Source organism: Melopsittacus undulatus, chromosome 4, assembly GCF_012275295.1.
Source record: "Melopsittacus undulatus isolate bMelUnd1 chromosome 4, bMelUnd1.mat.Z, whole genome shotgun sequence".
Lineage (NCBI taxonomy): Eukaryota > Metazoa > Chordata > Aves > Psittaciformes > Psittaculidae > Melopsittacus > Melopsittacus undulatus.
In genome coordinates, this window is record NC_047530.1 from 78,430,112 (window position 1) to 78,445,816 (window position 15,705).

A 15,705-nucleotide genomic window follows, 5' to 3' on the forward strand; every position below is an offset into this window, starting at 1 on the left:
ACATCCTGGGGATGCTCTTGTTATCCAAAGCACCCAACTGCTGTGATCCCATCACTGAACACAACCTCTCCACTGTTTATAGATGATGTCTTGGCGTGGGTAAGAAGGCATCAGCTTTCTGGAAACAAAAAGAACCTCTGGTGTTTCAGTGCCCCATGCACATGTGTGGCAGAGCTGCGTCTCACCCGCTGGCAGAGCTGCGTGCTGACAGTGGCTCCATCGCTACGCTGGCAGCTCAGGAGGCGGCGCCGCTCCCCGCGCCCGCAGGTGGCATTAGCATCCAGCTGGCACCCGCTCCAGCCTGTGGACACAGAGCAAAGGGTGCAGTGCTGCAGGTCATAGCTGTCCTGTTTGACATCTTTTTACTCAACATGGGGGCTACGTTTGCTTCCCCACATCAGGGCATCCCAAACCAAAGAATAACCGACACAAAAGCAAGGTGCTCTCAAAAACTGAGCTAGTCTCTGAGGGGAAACCACTTGTTTTGCACTCAGATATCCCCTTAATGAAACCAGCACATCAGAGTGCACAGAAAACTGCTAAACACTGATAAAGCGAATCAGTTCAATCTAGTTGGTGCATTTACAAGTGTGAAGCAAAATTTCACTTTGATAAAGTATCTGGGAAAGTTTCTGCAGGATAACTGGCTTAACCTATTCCTTGTCTCAAGGCAAAACTTCCATTATTTAAAACTAAGCTCTAACACTCGTGAAATAAAACCAGTATTTCTAGTGGAAGAAAATTCATATCTTATTACTTGTCTGAAATTACGATAGTCAGAATACAACTAAACTGAAATAAGCCTTAAAACACCACTTAAAATAAACAAAAAACATGACACAAACTAAAATTTCCATACACCACCAATAAACAGGAAGCATGAGAAAAAAAACCTATTACTTTGTGTCTTCCACCTCTGATAAACATGAACACATAAATGTCCTGCATTTCTGAAATGTGACAATAAAAAAGGCATCATCCTGTTGCCTGTGTGTTTCTGGGCCTTTTATTTCAAACAGGCTGAGTTTATATTCAGGTATTTTAACCTGCTTTGTTGTCCTTTCCCACAGCCCCCAAACTCCTCTTAGATCTCTCCTCTCTCTGCTCTTCTCATTTACCCAAGCTGGTCAAAATAAAAGCTTTCCCTATTTTTGCTACTCTGTTTGCAACATATCTAATTGCTTCTAAGGTCCTAAACAATGCATTTTGCTCTGAATATCCTACACCCACTCATATAACCCATACTGCCTTCAAACCAGACTTGTTTAACTTCAAACTCAAATTATAACCTTTTAACTGGAATTTTGTAAATCTGTTGATAACCCACCAAAAAGAAGAAATCCCATGTAACCTGTTTTATTTTCAGTGTACCTGCAATGACAATTTAAATACAAAAAATATGCACTGTCCACTAACCTGTACAAACCTAGGCATGTAATTACTGAAATCAGTGATGTCTACTTGTAGCTCTTTAATGTGAAGGCTTTAACTAACATCACAAGCAAACATAACTAAAAACACACCTGGAGAAAGCCTTTAAGGAGGTGAATCTTTTATGGAAAGATATTTGGAAAAGCAGAACATCAATTTAATATGCATCGCAATTGGTGTCACTTCCCACTAAGAATATATTGGAAAGTATCTTCCTACCTGTTAGATTGTATTGATATTGGAAGCAATTTTGGTTAAGAATACATGGCTTCATTTGTGAGTCTTCAGGGCACGGCTTTGCATTGACAGAAGACCTTAGCACTTGTCTAGTTCGGATTTGCATAATATTCGGATCACACACCTATATACAAAAGTGACAGACAGTACAAGAGACCCAGTAAATCATACAGACACTGACCAGCTGGGGTTGTTATATGCATATGCATGGCCATATCAAGGTACAATATAATCACACTTTCATTCTAAAGATACTTAAAGGCATATGAAGGAAATGTGGTTCAAAGGCAAAAATCCAATATTACGAAAAGTCGTATTTTTTTCACCCTGATTTGCTATTTTAGGCACTCTTATACTATTTCTATACTTTCTTATAAGGATCCTTGGCGACAATAGGCTAACGACTGTGCCATTTTGCTGTGCTCTACTTTCCACCTCTTTCCAAGGCATTAGGGTTAAGCAAATTACATAGTACTGAATAATGGGACAGGATTTCTGGCACAATTAATACATTTTTAAGTAATAACTGATGTTACAGCAAAGCTTTCATTTCTAGGAAGGACATTTGTAATTGCCTATCATTTATAACGCTGACAAGAAGACAGGGTGACTTTCCAAAGTATGTGATACAAATACCGATGACCAACTGCCCAGGATTTGCTTGTTTACATTTTCATGTGAACATCACAGAATCGTAAGAATACCAGGTTGGAAGGGACACCAAGGATCATCTGGTCCAACCTTTCTTGGCAAAAGCACAGTCTAGACTAGCTGTCCCACCACCCTGTATAGCTGAATCTTGAGTGTCCAACACCGAGGAATGCACTACTTTCCTGGGGAAGATTATTCCAATGGCTGGTTGTTCTCATTGTGAGAAAGTTTCTTTTGTGTCCACTTGGAATCTCCTGAGAGTAACTTGTGCACATTACCCCTTTTCCATGTGACTCCATCTTTGTAGCCACCCTTTAAACACCAGAACATGGTGATAAGGTCTCACCTGTGCCTTGGTTTCTCTAGGCTGAACAAACTCAGCTCCCTCAGCCTTTCCTCACATGGCAGGATTCATCTTTGTTCATCTTTGTGGCCCTTCTCTGAACCCTCTCCAGCCGGCCCACATAATTTTTTTATAGCGGGAACCAAAGCTGAACACAGGATTCCAGGTGTGGCTTGACAAGTGAGGGGTACAGTGGGATAATGACATCCTTATCTCTGCTTGTTGATGTTGGCCTTCTTGGCTGCAGCTGTACACTGTTCACTCCTATTGAGCTTGTTGTCCATGTGGATCCCCAGGTCCCTTTCCACAGAGCTCCTCCCCAGCCAAGTAGATCCCAGCCTGTGCTGCACTCTTTGATAGTGCTTACCCAGGTGCAAGACCTTACACTTCTCCTCACTGAACTTCATAAGGTTCTTTTTAGCTGGCTCCTCCAGTCTAATATGAACCAACTGAGACAGGTTTTCATTTTCTGTTTGTACATCACAGGCATGAAAATTGTTTTAGCAGCCCTCCATCCTTACTCTGTTAGCATTGTGGCATGGGGCTGTTTTGCTTTCCATTTCACTACAGACTTGGCAATAGTGACCAAATACCTTCAGTATTCTAAGAAACATTCCCTTTATGGTAGAAGGAAGCATCTGTTCACCCCTACAAATCTCCTGCAGCCTTCTGGTTAACATGCCTCTGCAGCACAAGAGCTGTTTTCTTTGGATGACACACTAAGGTGTCACCTGGCTCCGCTTACATGTTTCTTAGTTATTTCCCTTGGGGCTACAGAATAAGCACTGGCTGGGCCATGAGGAATGTGGTTCCACTGCTGGTGCCCCAACCCTGCCTGTTGCATCCATGTCTCAGGCCAAAGGCAAGTACTTCAGGAGGACGGAGTCACAGCACCAATGATCAAATGCCTGTGACTCAGGGCAAGGCTGAGGTGAAGAACACTAAGGATTGCTATTTTATCTCATTTAACATAATCACAAAAACATCAAAATAAGCTTATTCTGAAGCCAGGGTGATTACACGAATATGTAATAGCCATTTTGACTGCAAGGCTGGGACAGAAAAGCAACCCCAAGTGCAGGGGAGCTGACCTGCTGAAACACTTCCCTGCAAACCAGTATAGGGGAATGGAACTGTGGTAGTGGTCACAGCTAACCTAATGGAAATAAATCCCTATTAAAGGTATTCAAAGCCATTTACTGAAGAAGAGAACCTATTTAATTCCTAATGGTCTCTCATTAGGACTAAGACCACTCAGGAACAGAAAACAAAACAAAAAAGTCCTCAATGCATTTTCATAAATGCTTGGGAATTTAAAACATGATTTTTCTACTAGAGTGGTTTAATGACAAAAAATAACTAACATTTCAAAACCACAGGCTTATTATCATGCAACTGACTGCTAACACTGAACCCTAAATGGATAAAGCATGGATAAGTCCTGTATTGTGAATATTAAAGAGACATGCAATGGCATTGCAGCATAAATCTGTATCTCAGACTGCTGAAAACTGGATTAGTTGCACAGATGATAGCATAACTAAACAAAATGAATATCAGGAAAAATAGGGAAAAAGTCTGGCCTGGTTTTAAAAATGTATTTTCAGGGACAATATTTCTTATGTTTACATAGTGTGAAGGAAATTCTATTATGTCCTTATTGCTGACACAGACCTTGTCAAATGATTTTAAATGTTAATCTTATTTGAATATCCACAGTCATCTAAAATAACCAATTGTTCTTAATTATCTGAAAATTAAACCTATGCTAAGTGTTTACCAATAGTTTACTGCCTTTTCCACAACTAATCTGATTGCCCATCCTCACAACTAACACTAATAACTTAAATGATTTGCCAATAAGACAAAACAAATTAAAAAATCAAAGAAGGTATCTCAGTAGCTACTCCTAATTAATGCTTCTCTGCATTATGTCACCAAAGGGGAAAAAAAATCACTAAATGCTGTGACAAAAGCTGAGTCTGTGCCATCTCAGAAATACCTGCTTTTGCTCCCTTCAAAATAAGAACCTGTAGACAGGAAATACGTCTCATTTGTAGATAAGTAACTTCTTTAAATAAAATAGCATGCACCCGTCTAGCATGCATCCTGCTGGGCTTGATTACAGGGCATTGATGCAGCTCAGTGCCGCACATGCTATCATATAGCCCCTCCAAAAATTTCCTGGCGATCAGGACCATTTTCCCACTCAGTTGTCCTCTTGGTGGGTAGCAGACCAATCTAACAGGTAAAAATCTATCTGGTGTTTGTCAGGATCCAAATATGCAGCTGGTTTTCTGCAGCTCTGAAGATACTGTTCTCACTGTACTGATGAGCCATGTTGTTCAGAAGCCAGAGCTGATGTGATAAGCTCCCCACTTTTACTAGTTCTGAATAATAAAGAATCTCTGTAGAAAATATGTTCATTTAATCAAGCTGAGTACATGGGAAACATGCAAAAATTCGAAGTCGTCAAACTGTAACTAATATCCTGTAATATTATTTGTTGGATTTCTCTTTACGTCAATTGAGTAGTCAATTTAGTTTTATAATTGATTTTCTGGCTTTACTCTTTCAAGTTAACTATGTAAAAAACTTGAGCCAAATACATATGGAACTGAATAAGCAGTAGGAAGGAATGACTTGCAAAGAAAAAGATGAAAGTTGGGATTTTCAAAAGAGCAAGAGGGAGAGTAGCATCTAGTTACCCTGGAAACTCATGGGATTGGGTGCGTAACTTTTGCAGGACCTCTCCAAAATTCCAGGCTGGAAGAATTAAACATTTATGACATGGCAAAGGTTGAGGAATGGCTTGGTGGACTCAAAGTCATTCAGGGATGTGAATGGTGACAGCTAAAGAGGAGGGACTGTTTCCAGTGGAGAGTTGCTGAGGGTATTAAGAAGCAGTAAGGAACAGATGTGTGCAAGATGCACAGTAAAAGGAAGTTATTATGTCACTATTATCACCACTGCTATCACTACCAATGGTATGCATCTAGTCCTGAATTTGTATCTTAAAAAATACCAAGCGAAAAATCAGTCACCATCAATGGCAAATTACGTTTTTAGGAGGTAGGACAAACACAGTAGTCAGTAATATTATAGCAAAAGCATCAAAAGAAACAAAATATTATTTGTGTAATTAAAGTAAGAAATCATCTCAGCATTAATTAAGTTTTGGTCAAGATTATGGAAGGGGTTGATTCTGAATATTCTCACAAATGAAAAAAATTACAAAACCTATTGACTGTTGAAATACTCTTCCATACGAAACAGTGATGGTGCCATTCATGGATCAAGACTGGATCTGCTCTATCCCATTAGGAATCCCAGTTTCTTATCACCAGCATGTGTGAATCTACATTTTTTGGGGTTTAAAATAAATAAAACCCACTGTGATTCAGCAATCCTTTACTGAGTATATTCATTTACAACTCCTCTCTTCCCACTGAGTGGATGCTATACTTTCAAAGACACTGTTTTATGTCCCACTGTTCTATTAATAACTACTACTTTCAGTGATCAGATTAAGCTTTTTTTTCAATTATTTTTACATTAAGTCAGCCATTATCTCCTGTAAAGTAATCATAACTGGTTTGTGCTCAGCATCATCCAACACTTCTACAGTGAAAGAACATGGAAAGCTGAAAACGGACAGCCAACAACACTGTTAAGACAAAGGCAGGTACATACAACGGTAGTGTTCAGTAGTGGGAGTTCTACTTTGACTTGTATTTCTGAGATCATCTCTTTATGGTCATGCTACTTATTTTTTTGCCTGTGGTTATAAATCCCACAAACAGTCTCTATAATTTGAGAACTTGGTATGTACTGATGGGGTAGAATTAGGCATAACAGCAAATCTAACAGCATATCTTCAAGGTGATAGATTGCAACAATTTATTAGAGTGGATTTAGGCAGTGTCAAAATCAGGTGATGGTTAAACTGAGGCCAATGCAGAATCACTTGCAGATGCTGAAGCTCTCCCACATGCACAGAGCTTGCTGATACATGCCAGGGTCCAGATCAAGCAACTCTTGCACAGACTTCATATAGAGGAAAGATAAAAAGAAGACGGAGTGAAATTCAGCCACTCACTTAGGTGTTTCTAGGCACATCTCCAGTAAACTGCAATAACAGCAACTCTGTTAGCACCTCCACTTGATTTTTCCAGAGAGTCTGCTCTGTCAGAGAGCTGGGGTTACCAGGAAGGAAAAGTAATTCTTACTGTAACCCGAGGACCATCAGAGCAAGTGGAAAACCACTGTCCAACTTCTGCCCCTATTCTGAACTAACAAAACCCACTTCTGACACCACCCAGGCTAGAAACAGATTATAGAGATTTATGGATCAAAGAAGGATAATGAATATCGGTGTTGATTGGCTATAAACAGATGAAAAAATGTCCTAAGACATTGAGATGTCTGTGATGCATAGAGGTAGAAGGTGAGAGGCTTGGAGAACTCTATAATACCTTCAAGGTTATGTGCTAACTCAGTGTAGCAGTTAAGTTTTACAGACTATGCCATTTGTTAGATTTAGTATGGTTCCTTCTTGATGAGTGTAATCAATATGGGGTGTAATTCAGGCACATGATTCCTTTGGAATTGGTGATAGGAACGGAATTAATTTCTGGATGGAAACAGTAACGGGGACCTAACTCAGGTCGCACATTAATAACCTACAGAGTAGGATGTCATATACAGACACACAAAGTTTGTTTAGGCGTATATACTGCCCCAGCCTACTTTATTGTATTAAATCTCACCATTTACTTTATCCTTTTCCAGGAAGTATGAAAAAGTTGAGCTAGAGCCAGGGATCTACAGGCCAGGTTATATAAACCACTACAGAAACAAAACATTCTGAAGCAATGGGAGGCACATAAAATGTTAAGTTAGAAATGATTCAGAGCTTTTCCCAAAGGACCATTCAGAAATTATAAAAGCCTTCATCTTGGTTCTATGGAGGAATTCTTGGCAGCATTATGTACTGCATTTTTAATACTTCTTTTAACCAGTCACAGTTCTCCACCATGACCACTTGTCACTATTTTAAGCTAACGGAAAAAGTGAGGGACACAAACATGCACAAAGGATGTACCCAGCCTTTGCTCTAGCCAGTAAGAGAACAGACAAAGCACAGAAAGTTTGTTCTGGAACACAAGAATAATATCTAGAAATAACTGAAAAGTTATGAATGCCAAGGTCCAGGGTAAGAGCTGTTAACATATCACACATTAATTTACATTATTAGACTCTCCTTGTGGTGGATTTTAAAAGCTGTCCATTGATCCAGGGTTTCACATGCATCATAATTGTCCAACACAAGCGTTGTAACCCATTAGAGAGCCCTTTAAGCTGTTTAATTTATCGAACAGATTGTATAATACATAGTGCACTATAAATAGCTGGCCACATTATATTTAACTGGCTATTCATAAGGAAACATACAACCTCAAACTCAGGTAAATGCATTGGCAGCAAGAGGATTTGACTATGTTTAACAATGCAATGAACCATTATATTGTTCATGCCAATGTGGATGTTTTGTAACAATTTAACAAGTCATTTACAATAACATGAGCAGTCTTTTGAAATGAAAATGCATTTGCATGAATTTTCTTTTTGAGATGCATCTAGGTTCTAAAACCTTATCTGCCTCAATAAATAATGATTACTTTAAAAAAATGATTAATAGAGATGAATAAAAATAAAAATAAAAACCAGAATCTAAAAATACAGCACTTACCAACATTTTATAAAGCTATTAAAAAAATCAAGCTATAGCTATGCATAAGGAGCAGTGTATGTTCTTCCAGAAAGCCTTGGACTAGCATAATTCTCATGCTTGACCTGAATAAACTATCTTTTGGACTAGAAATACAACTCTGTGCAAGCTTCATTCTCCAATCCAGTCTCCATACTGCAAGTTCTCTGTGAAACCTACATATAAAGGCAGCAGTTGCGATGAAGACTCGGGTAACACACACAGTGAGCCCCAGCTCTATGGGAGTCCACAATTTCTCTTCCAGTTGGCATTTCCAAGCTAATGAATCCAACTTACATTTATGATAAAAGTAACTACATAAGCTGGGAGTCAACTGTATTGCCTGGTGCCACTTTTAATGCAATCAGTTGCTGCAGTATTACACTCCCCCACACAGATTCAAGAGAATAATAATTCAATTGTCTCAAGTCCTGAGCATGGTACATTGCTACTGATCCATGAGGAAAATGCTCACTGAAACAGAGACAGCTGTTCTCACTCACTAGACATGTAACCTCCTATAATTAACTAATTTCAGACCTCTTGGAATTAGCTGCTAGAAATGCCAACAGCTGAGGCAAACAAGGAGGCCACTCTGATCGGCCACAGGGGCTGTGACAGCTATCCACACAACAGAGAGCTAACAAAATAAATTTGAGGTAATTATTTCAGAGACTTGTAGCACAACGCACATATTAACTCCTTCTAAGAATGCTTTGATGAATTCAATTGAAGTCAATTAATTACATTTCCAAGTCAGATGAATACAAAGCTGAGGAACCACAGGAAGTACATGTTATTCGATCACTGAATATGTAACAGAGTTGATAGGATTTCAGTTTCCAGATTGTTTAGCTGGGTCTTTAGGCAATCAAGTGATGATGTCTGACTGAACATGCTATTGTAGCTGGAATGAATATGAAATCTCTGAAGCAAAATGCAAGTCAATCCAATTTGTTCACCATTTTTTTTCTAGCCAGCAAGATTCAAACTGTTATTTTAAATGGCTTTAAACCCCTGATATTAAGTTATATGGATGTTACTTAGTGTCAAAGAAGAAAACTTTATGAGCTAAAAACCAGTCTTCAATCAGAAGGAAAACCATTTTGAATTTAATTCTCACAAGAGAGAATGTTAGAATAACAGGGAAGCTTTAAATAAGTAATTATGAGTTTCTTGAATTCAGTAATGAGACAAAATCTCAAAAGTAACTTCGTGGTATTACAGTTCAGACAACTGCATTTCTGGGTCACAGCAAAGCGCCATTAGAGGAAATATTAACATTTAGCTTTGTACAGCAGTATTGAATGGCAATATAATCAAGATGCAAAACCTGCCATCCACTTGGAAAATACACATTAAAGAATTGGGGGACCATCTGAAATTACAAAAGACCATCCTAGAAAAACAAATATTTAAAAGCAAAAGGGAAATGCAGCCACAAAAGTAAGAACAAATACAATGTTTTAGCAGAAAGAAGTATCGCAGGAAATACTCCCCATTGACAAAGCAGTCTCCACCTTTAGGACTCATTGATTTCAATACGATTCAAGAGCATTTACCATGCCAGAAGTGGAAAATTCACATGGGTAGAGTATTGCTACAAGATAAAACCAAGTAACAATCTAGAAAGCATCCAGAGTACAAAAACATACTGACAAAAGGTACACTAGATAATCTAAAAGGCCTTTTTATATTCAGCTGATAAGAGTTAGTTATTCTGCTATCAGGATGAATTTATTATCAACACCATAAAATATGAGCGGAACACCAAAGCGACTGGAAAGGAACTCTAAAGAATCACTTTTTTTCTTTTCAGAAGAACTGACCAAAATCTCCAGTAAATATCTCAAATTAAAGAGTTACTTGGGCAAAGATGAGGCTGAAATTGTGACTGCTCATCTTAAAAACCAGCATGTGTCAAGTTTCATAAATCCACTCTATCTCCAGGAAGCCAAACATGACCAAAGATAAAGGAAGGTTTCCTGGAACGCTTTTTGCAGCTGCCTCACAAGAGTGCTATGACTATAAGAGTGCCAACTATTTTGGTATGAAATGTAAACTTGCTTGAAGAAGAGCAACCTGAATATAGTGGTTTTCCACTCCAATATGATGTGATCCTGAAAACTTTTCATATTACTTGGGGAAGAGAAAGGAGCCATATTTAGAAAATGGATTTTTGGTGTATATTCATCCTCAAAAGACAGGCCTTTACTTCCAGTTTGGCATGAGTCAGACACCATGTATGAATATACCAACTATAGAGCAAAATTCCCTCAAACACAACTACAAAGGCAGTTTGAACGAGCAGAAGGTTCTATGCACACAAACTTACTGATGTGCTTTTGGGCACTGTGGGAAGACATTCGACACAAGGCTGCAGGCACAGCAGATGTGGCCAAAAGATTTCACATGAGATTTAACTTCAGATGCAGACTCCTATATTTGGGTGTCTATATGTAGGGTCTCTGTGCAAGGTCCAGGCACAAGCTCTCACTCACAACCAGTGGAGCTATTCAACTGACCGCACATAGCTCTTACAAACAAAGCAGGATCCTCTTCAGGCTTCATTGCCTTTGTAACTCCACTGACCATGTCCACAAGCTCGTGGCCATCCTCAGTGACCACCTTTCCTAGTGGCTACTCGAGAGATGAAGGGTTTCATTAATTACCCTGGTGCTGACGATGCCTCACTCCTGGCCACCATGTTTCCTTTGATCCCTGCCCCATTAGACAAGTACCCCACACAGACCTAAGATACACCATTGTCTGTCACAGTACAGCCATTCTGTGCTTAGAGCAAGCCCAGTGCTTGCTGTGGAGATGCTAAGTATGTGCAGCCTGAGAGGGACTGTGCTATGTGGTCCTTTCAAAACCAAACACAAATGGCCAAAGTAGCTATAAAATGGAGACAGCACTGCTGTAAATTCGTCAAAAGAGGGTTTTATCTGTCCATAAAACTTCAAGCTGTTTATCGCTTCCTATCTGGACAGAACTATTTAAACACATGCTCCATCAGCACACAGTCATCTCAGTTTCACAACAAAGCACTGCAGAACAGCTTGTGAAAGCATATTGTTCAGTTAATTGGACTGGCATACAGATGCCCTCGAATTTACAAATTAACATCAACTATGGCAAAGGAACATACAAGGAGACACAGGGACTGTGGCACTCAGCCTGTGACTGCCAAGAGCTATGCTGCCTGATGGAGTGCAGCCCACAAGTTCTGGGCACCCCTTTCCTGCTTCACCATTACCAAAAAGGAGCATTCATGTAAAAACTCAGGGTGTCTTAAGGACACTAGGGTGCTTAAAGCTTCAAGCTGTCCTTCATAACCAAGTGACTGCCACCAAGGCACCTGAAAAATACCCAGTGGCCTGAGGATCTCTGCATCTTTTTACTGCATGCTAAAAGGAAGAAAATCTATCTGTGAAAAGGCCCATGGCAAAGAAACAGCCCAACCACAGTGGAACATTGAAAGGTATCCAAGCACCTGTATTGGTGCAAGAGTGCTATACTTCATCAAACTATGCTGCTCAGGAGGAGGCGAATACAGGAAATGAAATACAATATTTTATTCAACATGTTCTTACTCAGAATATTGATATGCTACACAAAATATTACGGAAGGAAATTACCTGTGTCTGCAGTAGTATAAATACTTGTCCAATAATAACTCAGACTTTTGATAATGGCCAAGTTAACACAGGGGCAATGAATATATGTTTGTCACTTAAATACATCAAGCAAGTCTGTTAAAAAACCCCTGACATTAAACCTGACACCTATTTTAACACTGAGAAAGAGAGAAACAATCAGTTTGAAATTACATGCTTTGAGGCCAGAGAGTTTTCACAAGACGGAATTTGCAGCTTCTTTCCATCTCGTACACTTAGGAAAACACAGAGCACTTGGCAGTGGCTTGAATCCCTGCATAATTCACAAAGTTTCAAGTGTTTTGCGACATGACAAATAGTTCAGGCATCTTGCTTCCATGCCTTTCTGTTGCTGTTGCCTCAGATCTTCCCTCAAGGTTCTGAGGAGGAATAGACACTGGACAGAAATAGCATCTGTTGGGAAGGGAAAGCTGGCTTTCCCGCAGGCCTAAGACTTTTCCAGAGGAGTGCCACCACCACACTTTACCAGCAGGTTGTTATGGCAGTAATGCATTACTCACAGATGTCTCCCAGTAAATATGTCCCCTGTAAGATAACTCCCCTGTAAATATTTACTAACACAGCCCTTACTAGAGCAAGAATACTGGTCCCTTCCACCGCTCTTCTTGTGTGGGTCTTTTCCCACAGACCAAGTAGAAAGATGGGTTGAATCAGCTGGCACAGTAACAGCTATGTGTTTTCCTACCTAACTTTCCATAGTTCAGTCTCTGTAGAAGTGTAAGTATGTCCAGATTCAACCATGCTAAATAATTTACTTTTTCAGAAAATAACTATGTTCTGAAGTGGTTGATGGACAGCAAAGACCGACGCATGAGAATTGTCACAGACACACAAGCAAGAGAGCCTACCTGGGGGCACTTGCTCCACTGTCCCCAGTCAGACACTACACACTCATTGGGACAGTACAAACTACACTTCTGCATCACGTCTGGGATTTCAGCCTGATTACACAGTGCACTGGACACAGTCTCCCCTCTGTGGTCCTCAGCAGTACTCACACACCTACATGGAAAACATTTTCATTAGAAGATCATCACCATATAACAGAAGTAATGGATATCAACAGGTCCTCTTGAGCCCATATAGGACACCATATGTAACACAGCAGCTATATGCAGTACAGCTGGTCAAAAAAGTAGAGTTCACCGTGTTAATACAAATCAAAACCAGCTACACACACAACATGCTTCTGTTACTCACAGATTTCAATAACACCTACTTTAAAGAAACATTTCAGACTTCATACAGAAGGTTTTAAACTTTGATTAGAAGAGAGGTGAGTGAACAGAAAATGACAATCAGCAAGAACATACCTTTGTGCTCCTGAAAGAAACACCTGAACATTTGGAGATAATTCACCATTTCTCCATGCCTGGGGAATGAATATTCACTACTAATGAATGCCACTCTGGTGTGTGCAGTGCCATTACTTGGGGAAAACGTTAGCAAATTAGAATATGGAGGATTTGCCCCTCAGGGGGCTTTATGTATATATATGGCATTCAGGTTGAAGAATTCTTATTTTAACTTCATGCCTTCTTCCTGAAAGACATCCTGATCGTAACACAAGGCTGTATCTCTGAGATGCTTTTCCTGTAAACCATTACACATAAATGCATGTTTGTTTTAATTATTTTCATTTGAAATGCACTGAAGTCAGCAACATACTCACTGTCAGATGGCCACATATTGCAGCTTTATGCAAGTATGCATCAGCTCTTTCTAATTTGGAGTACCTGTGCTTTTGTCTTCACGCACCTGACTTTTCTTGTTTGCATTCCTTCTCCACAGTGGAGGGAATTTTGTTCACTCTTGATTTTGCATGGAGACCATGGTTCTACTACCCAAGAATACTGATTGCACTCACTGTAGCACGGGACTGCCTCATACACCTGCAAGAAGAAAGAATCAAAACTGTTCATCTGAATTATACAGGTTAGCATCTCTGCAGAAATGCCTCAGCCAAGCCAGGAAAGAGTATACTGAAAAACATCCTGGCTTACACTCCTTATGCTAATTATACGATGGATATTGCAATAGCTTTAAGTTCATTTATTCATTATTGACTTGCCACAGGATTTCTAAGTATATAATAAACGGTAGTATGTAAGCAGCATCTTAGGAAACAGGACAAATAACTGCTATTTCCTGCAGCCAGAAGAGGAACTCCATTACAATTTCATTTGCTCCAACTGCTCTTGCGATAATCTATCACACGTTACTCACCAGGACCGTAAGCACTTCATCCTTTTGTGTTTCAGAAGGTGCAAACTTAAAATCAGCACTCATTTACCTTTGCTTCTGACATATCCTTGTAAGTCATTTGTCATAAAAGAATGAAATTTCATGCATCCTATAAATTTCATTTTTATATACAAAACCTGTAAATGTTTTCTTCCCTGCAAGTGGGAACACATCTAACCAACTCTAACATATCTAAGCAAACATGACTGTGTGTTCACCTGAGCTGTGATGTCTATGCAGAGAGAAAAATACAGCCAAAAGCCTGATAAAGTTTTTTAAAAGGTGCCAGATATCCAGGTTGCTAGAAGCAGCACACTGAGGTACAGTACTTTAGCAGGTCTTTAGGATTAAACAAATGAATGCATGAACAGTTCTATGACAATAATGAATAGAAGTTATTTATTTTGAAGCCGGTATGCCTGCAGAAGCTGATTTGAAGATACAGTGTTCTCTGTTGCTTTGTATGAAGCACAATGTGCTACCCTGGAAAAACACAGCACACCTAAAATTTCTCCTTCCACACACCAAAATCTCCTTGGTCTTACTGCTGTGGAGCCGTTCAGTTCTCACCATTAAAATTACTGTAAATCAATAGCTTTCCTCCAGCTACCACCCCTCCTGTCTAGTCCTCCTCCTCTCCCCCCCCCCAAAAAAAAAGGTTTAATATTTTATAGTTTTGTTTTAAAATAGCAGACTGTGACTATGCAAATTGTGGCCACAACAATAAAGAAACCTTACTTGCAACATTTTGGAGGTGGGCAGGTGAGATTAAGGTACTGGTCTGAAAACAAAACTGGTGCCCCATGCGAAATTCACCTTCATGCCAAATAAAATGAAGATAACTTGCTAAAGAAAAGTACTCAGGAACAGAAAATGCCACAAACTAATTTTAATTGCGGGTCTGCTTATATGTTGTGCACAAGTTTAGCAGAGACGAAAGAGTCGGAGAAGCTGAAAAGTGCAAAATATGTGAAGGAGAAAAGAAAGAGGGACCAGAAGTCGGGACTAGTGGAGGCAAGTATGGCATGAACTAGTAAGAGCATCACATTTTATGCAGAGGAAAGGGATGGGATTGAAGGGAGAAAAGGCAGTAGTAAAATTAGTACCATTTTTCCTACTTATTACTAAGCACAAATCCTTTTTCACGGTCTGTGCACAAATAACATTGAGAACGTGCAAAATTTATTGGAACTACTATTTCAGGGATGAAATACACACAGAGATAATGTGTGTAGCACAATATCTGCAGCATACGGGGGAGCACTGGAGCTGAGTGACATTTCCAGCTTCTGCTGGACCTGCACAAAGGTCTGTGAAAGATCACAGTGGTCCTGAGTTGCTCGATGTGG

At 39.6% G+C, this 15,705-nt stretch overlaps 1 protein-coding gene across 1 annotated transcript in view; it reads right to left on the reverse strand.

The window, feature by feature from the left end:
• THSD7B (thrombospondin type 1 domain containing 7B) overlaps positions 1 to 15,705 on the reverse strand; it is a 280,685-nt gene that overhangs the window by 22,069 nt on the left and 242,911 nt on the right. The window contains exons 15-18 of the mRNA XM_005153757.4: positions 13,871 to 14,004; positions 12,961 to 13,114; positions 1,651 to 1,792; positions 186 to 301 (exon numbers count right to left, since the gene is read on the reverse strand). Of these exons, the coding sequence (XP_005153814.2) occupies positions 186 to 301; positions 1,651 to 1,792; positions 12,961 to 13,114; positions 13,871 to 14,004 (546 nt within the window). The remainder of the gene's footprint in view (positions 1 to 185; positions 302 to 1,650; positions 1,793 to 12,960; positions 13,115 to 13,870; positions 14,005 to 15,705) is intronic.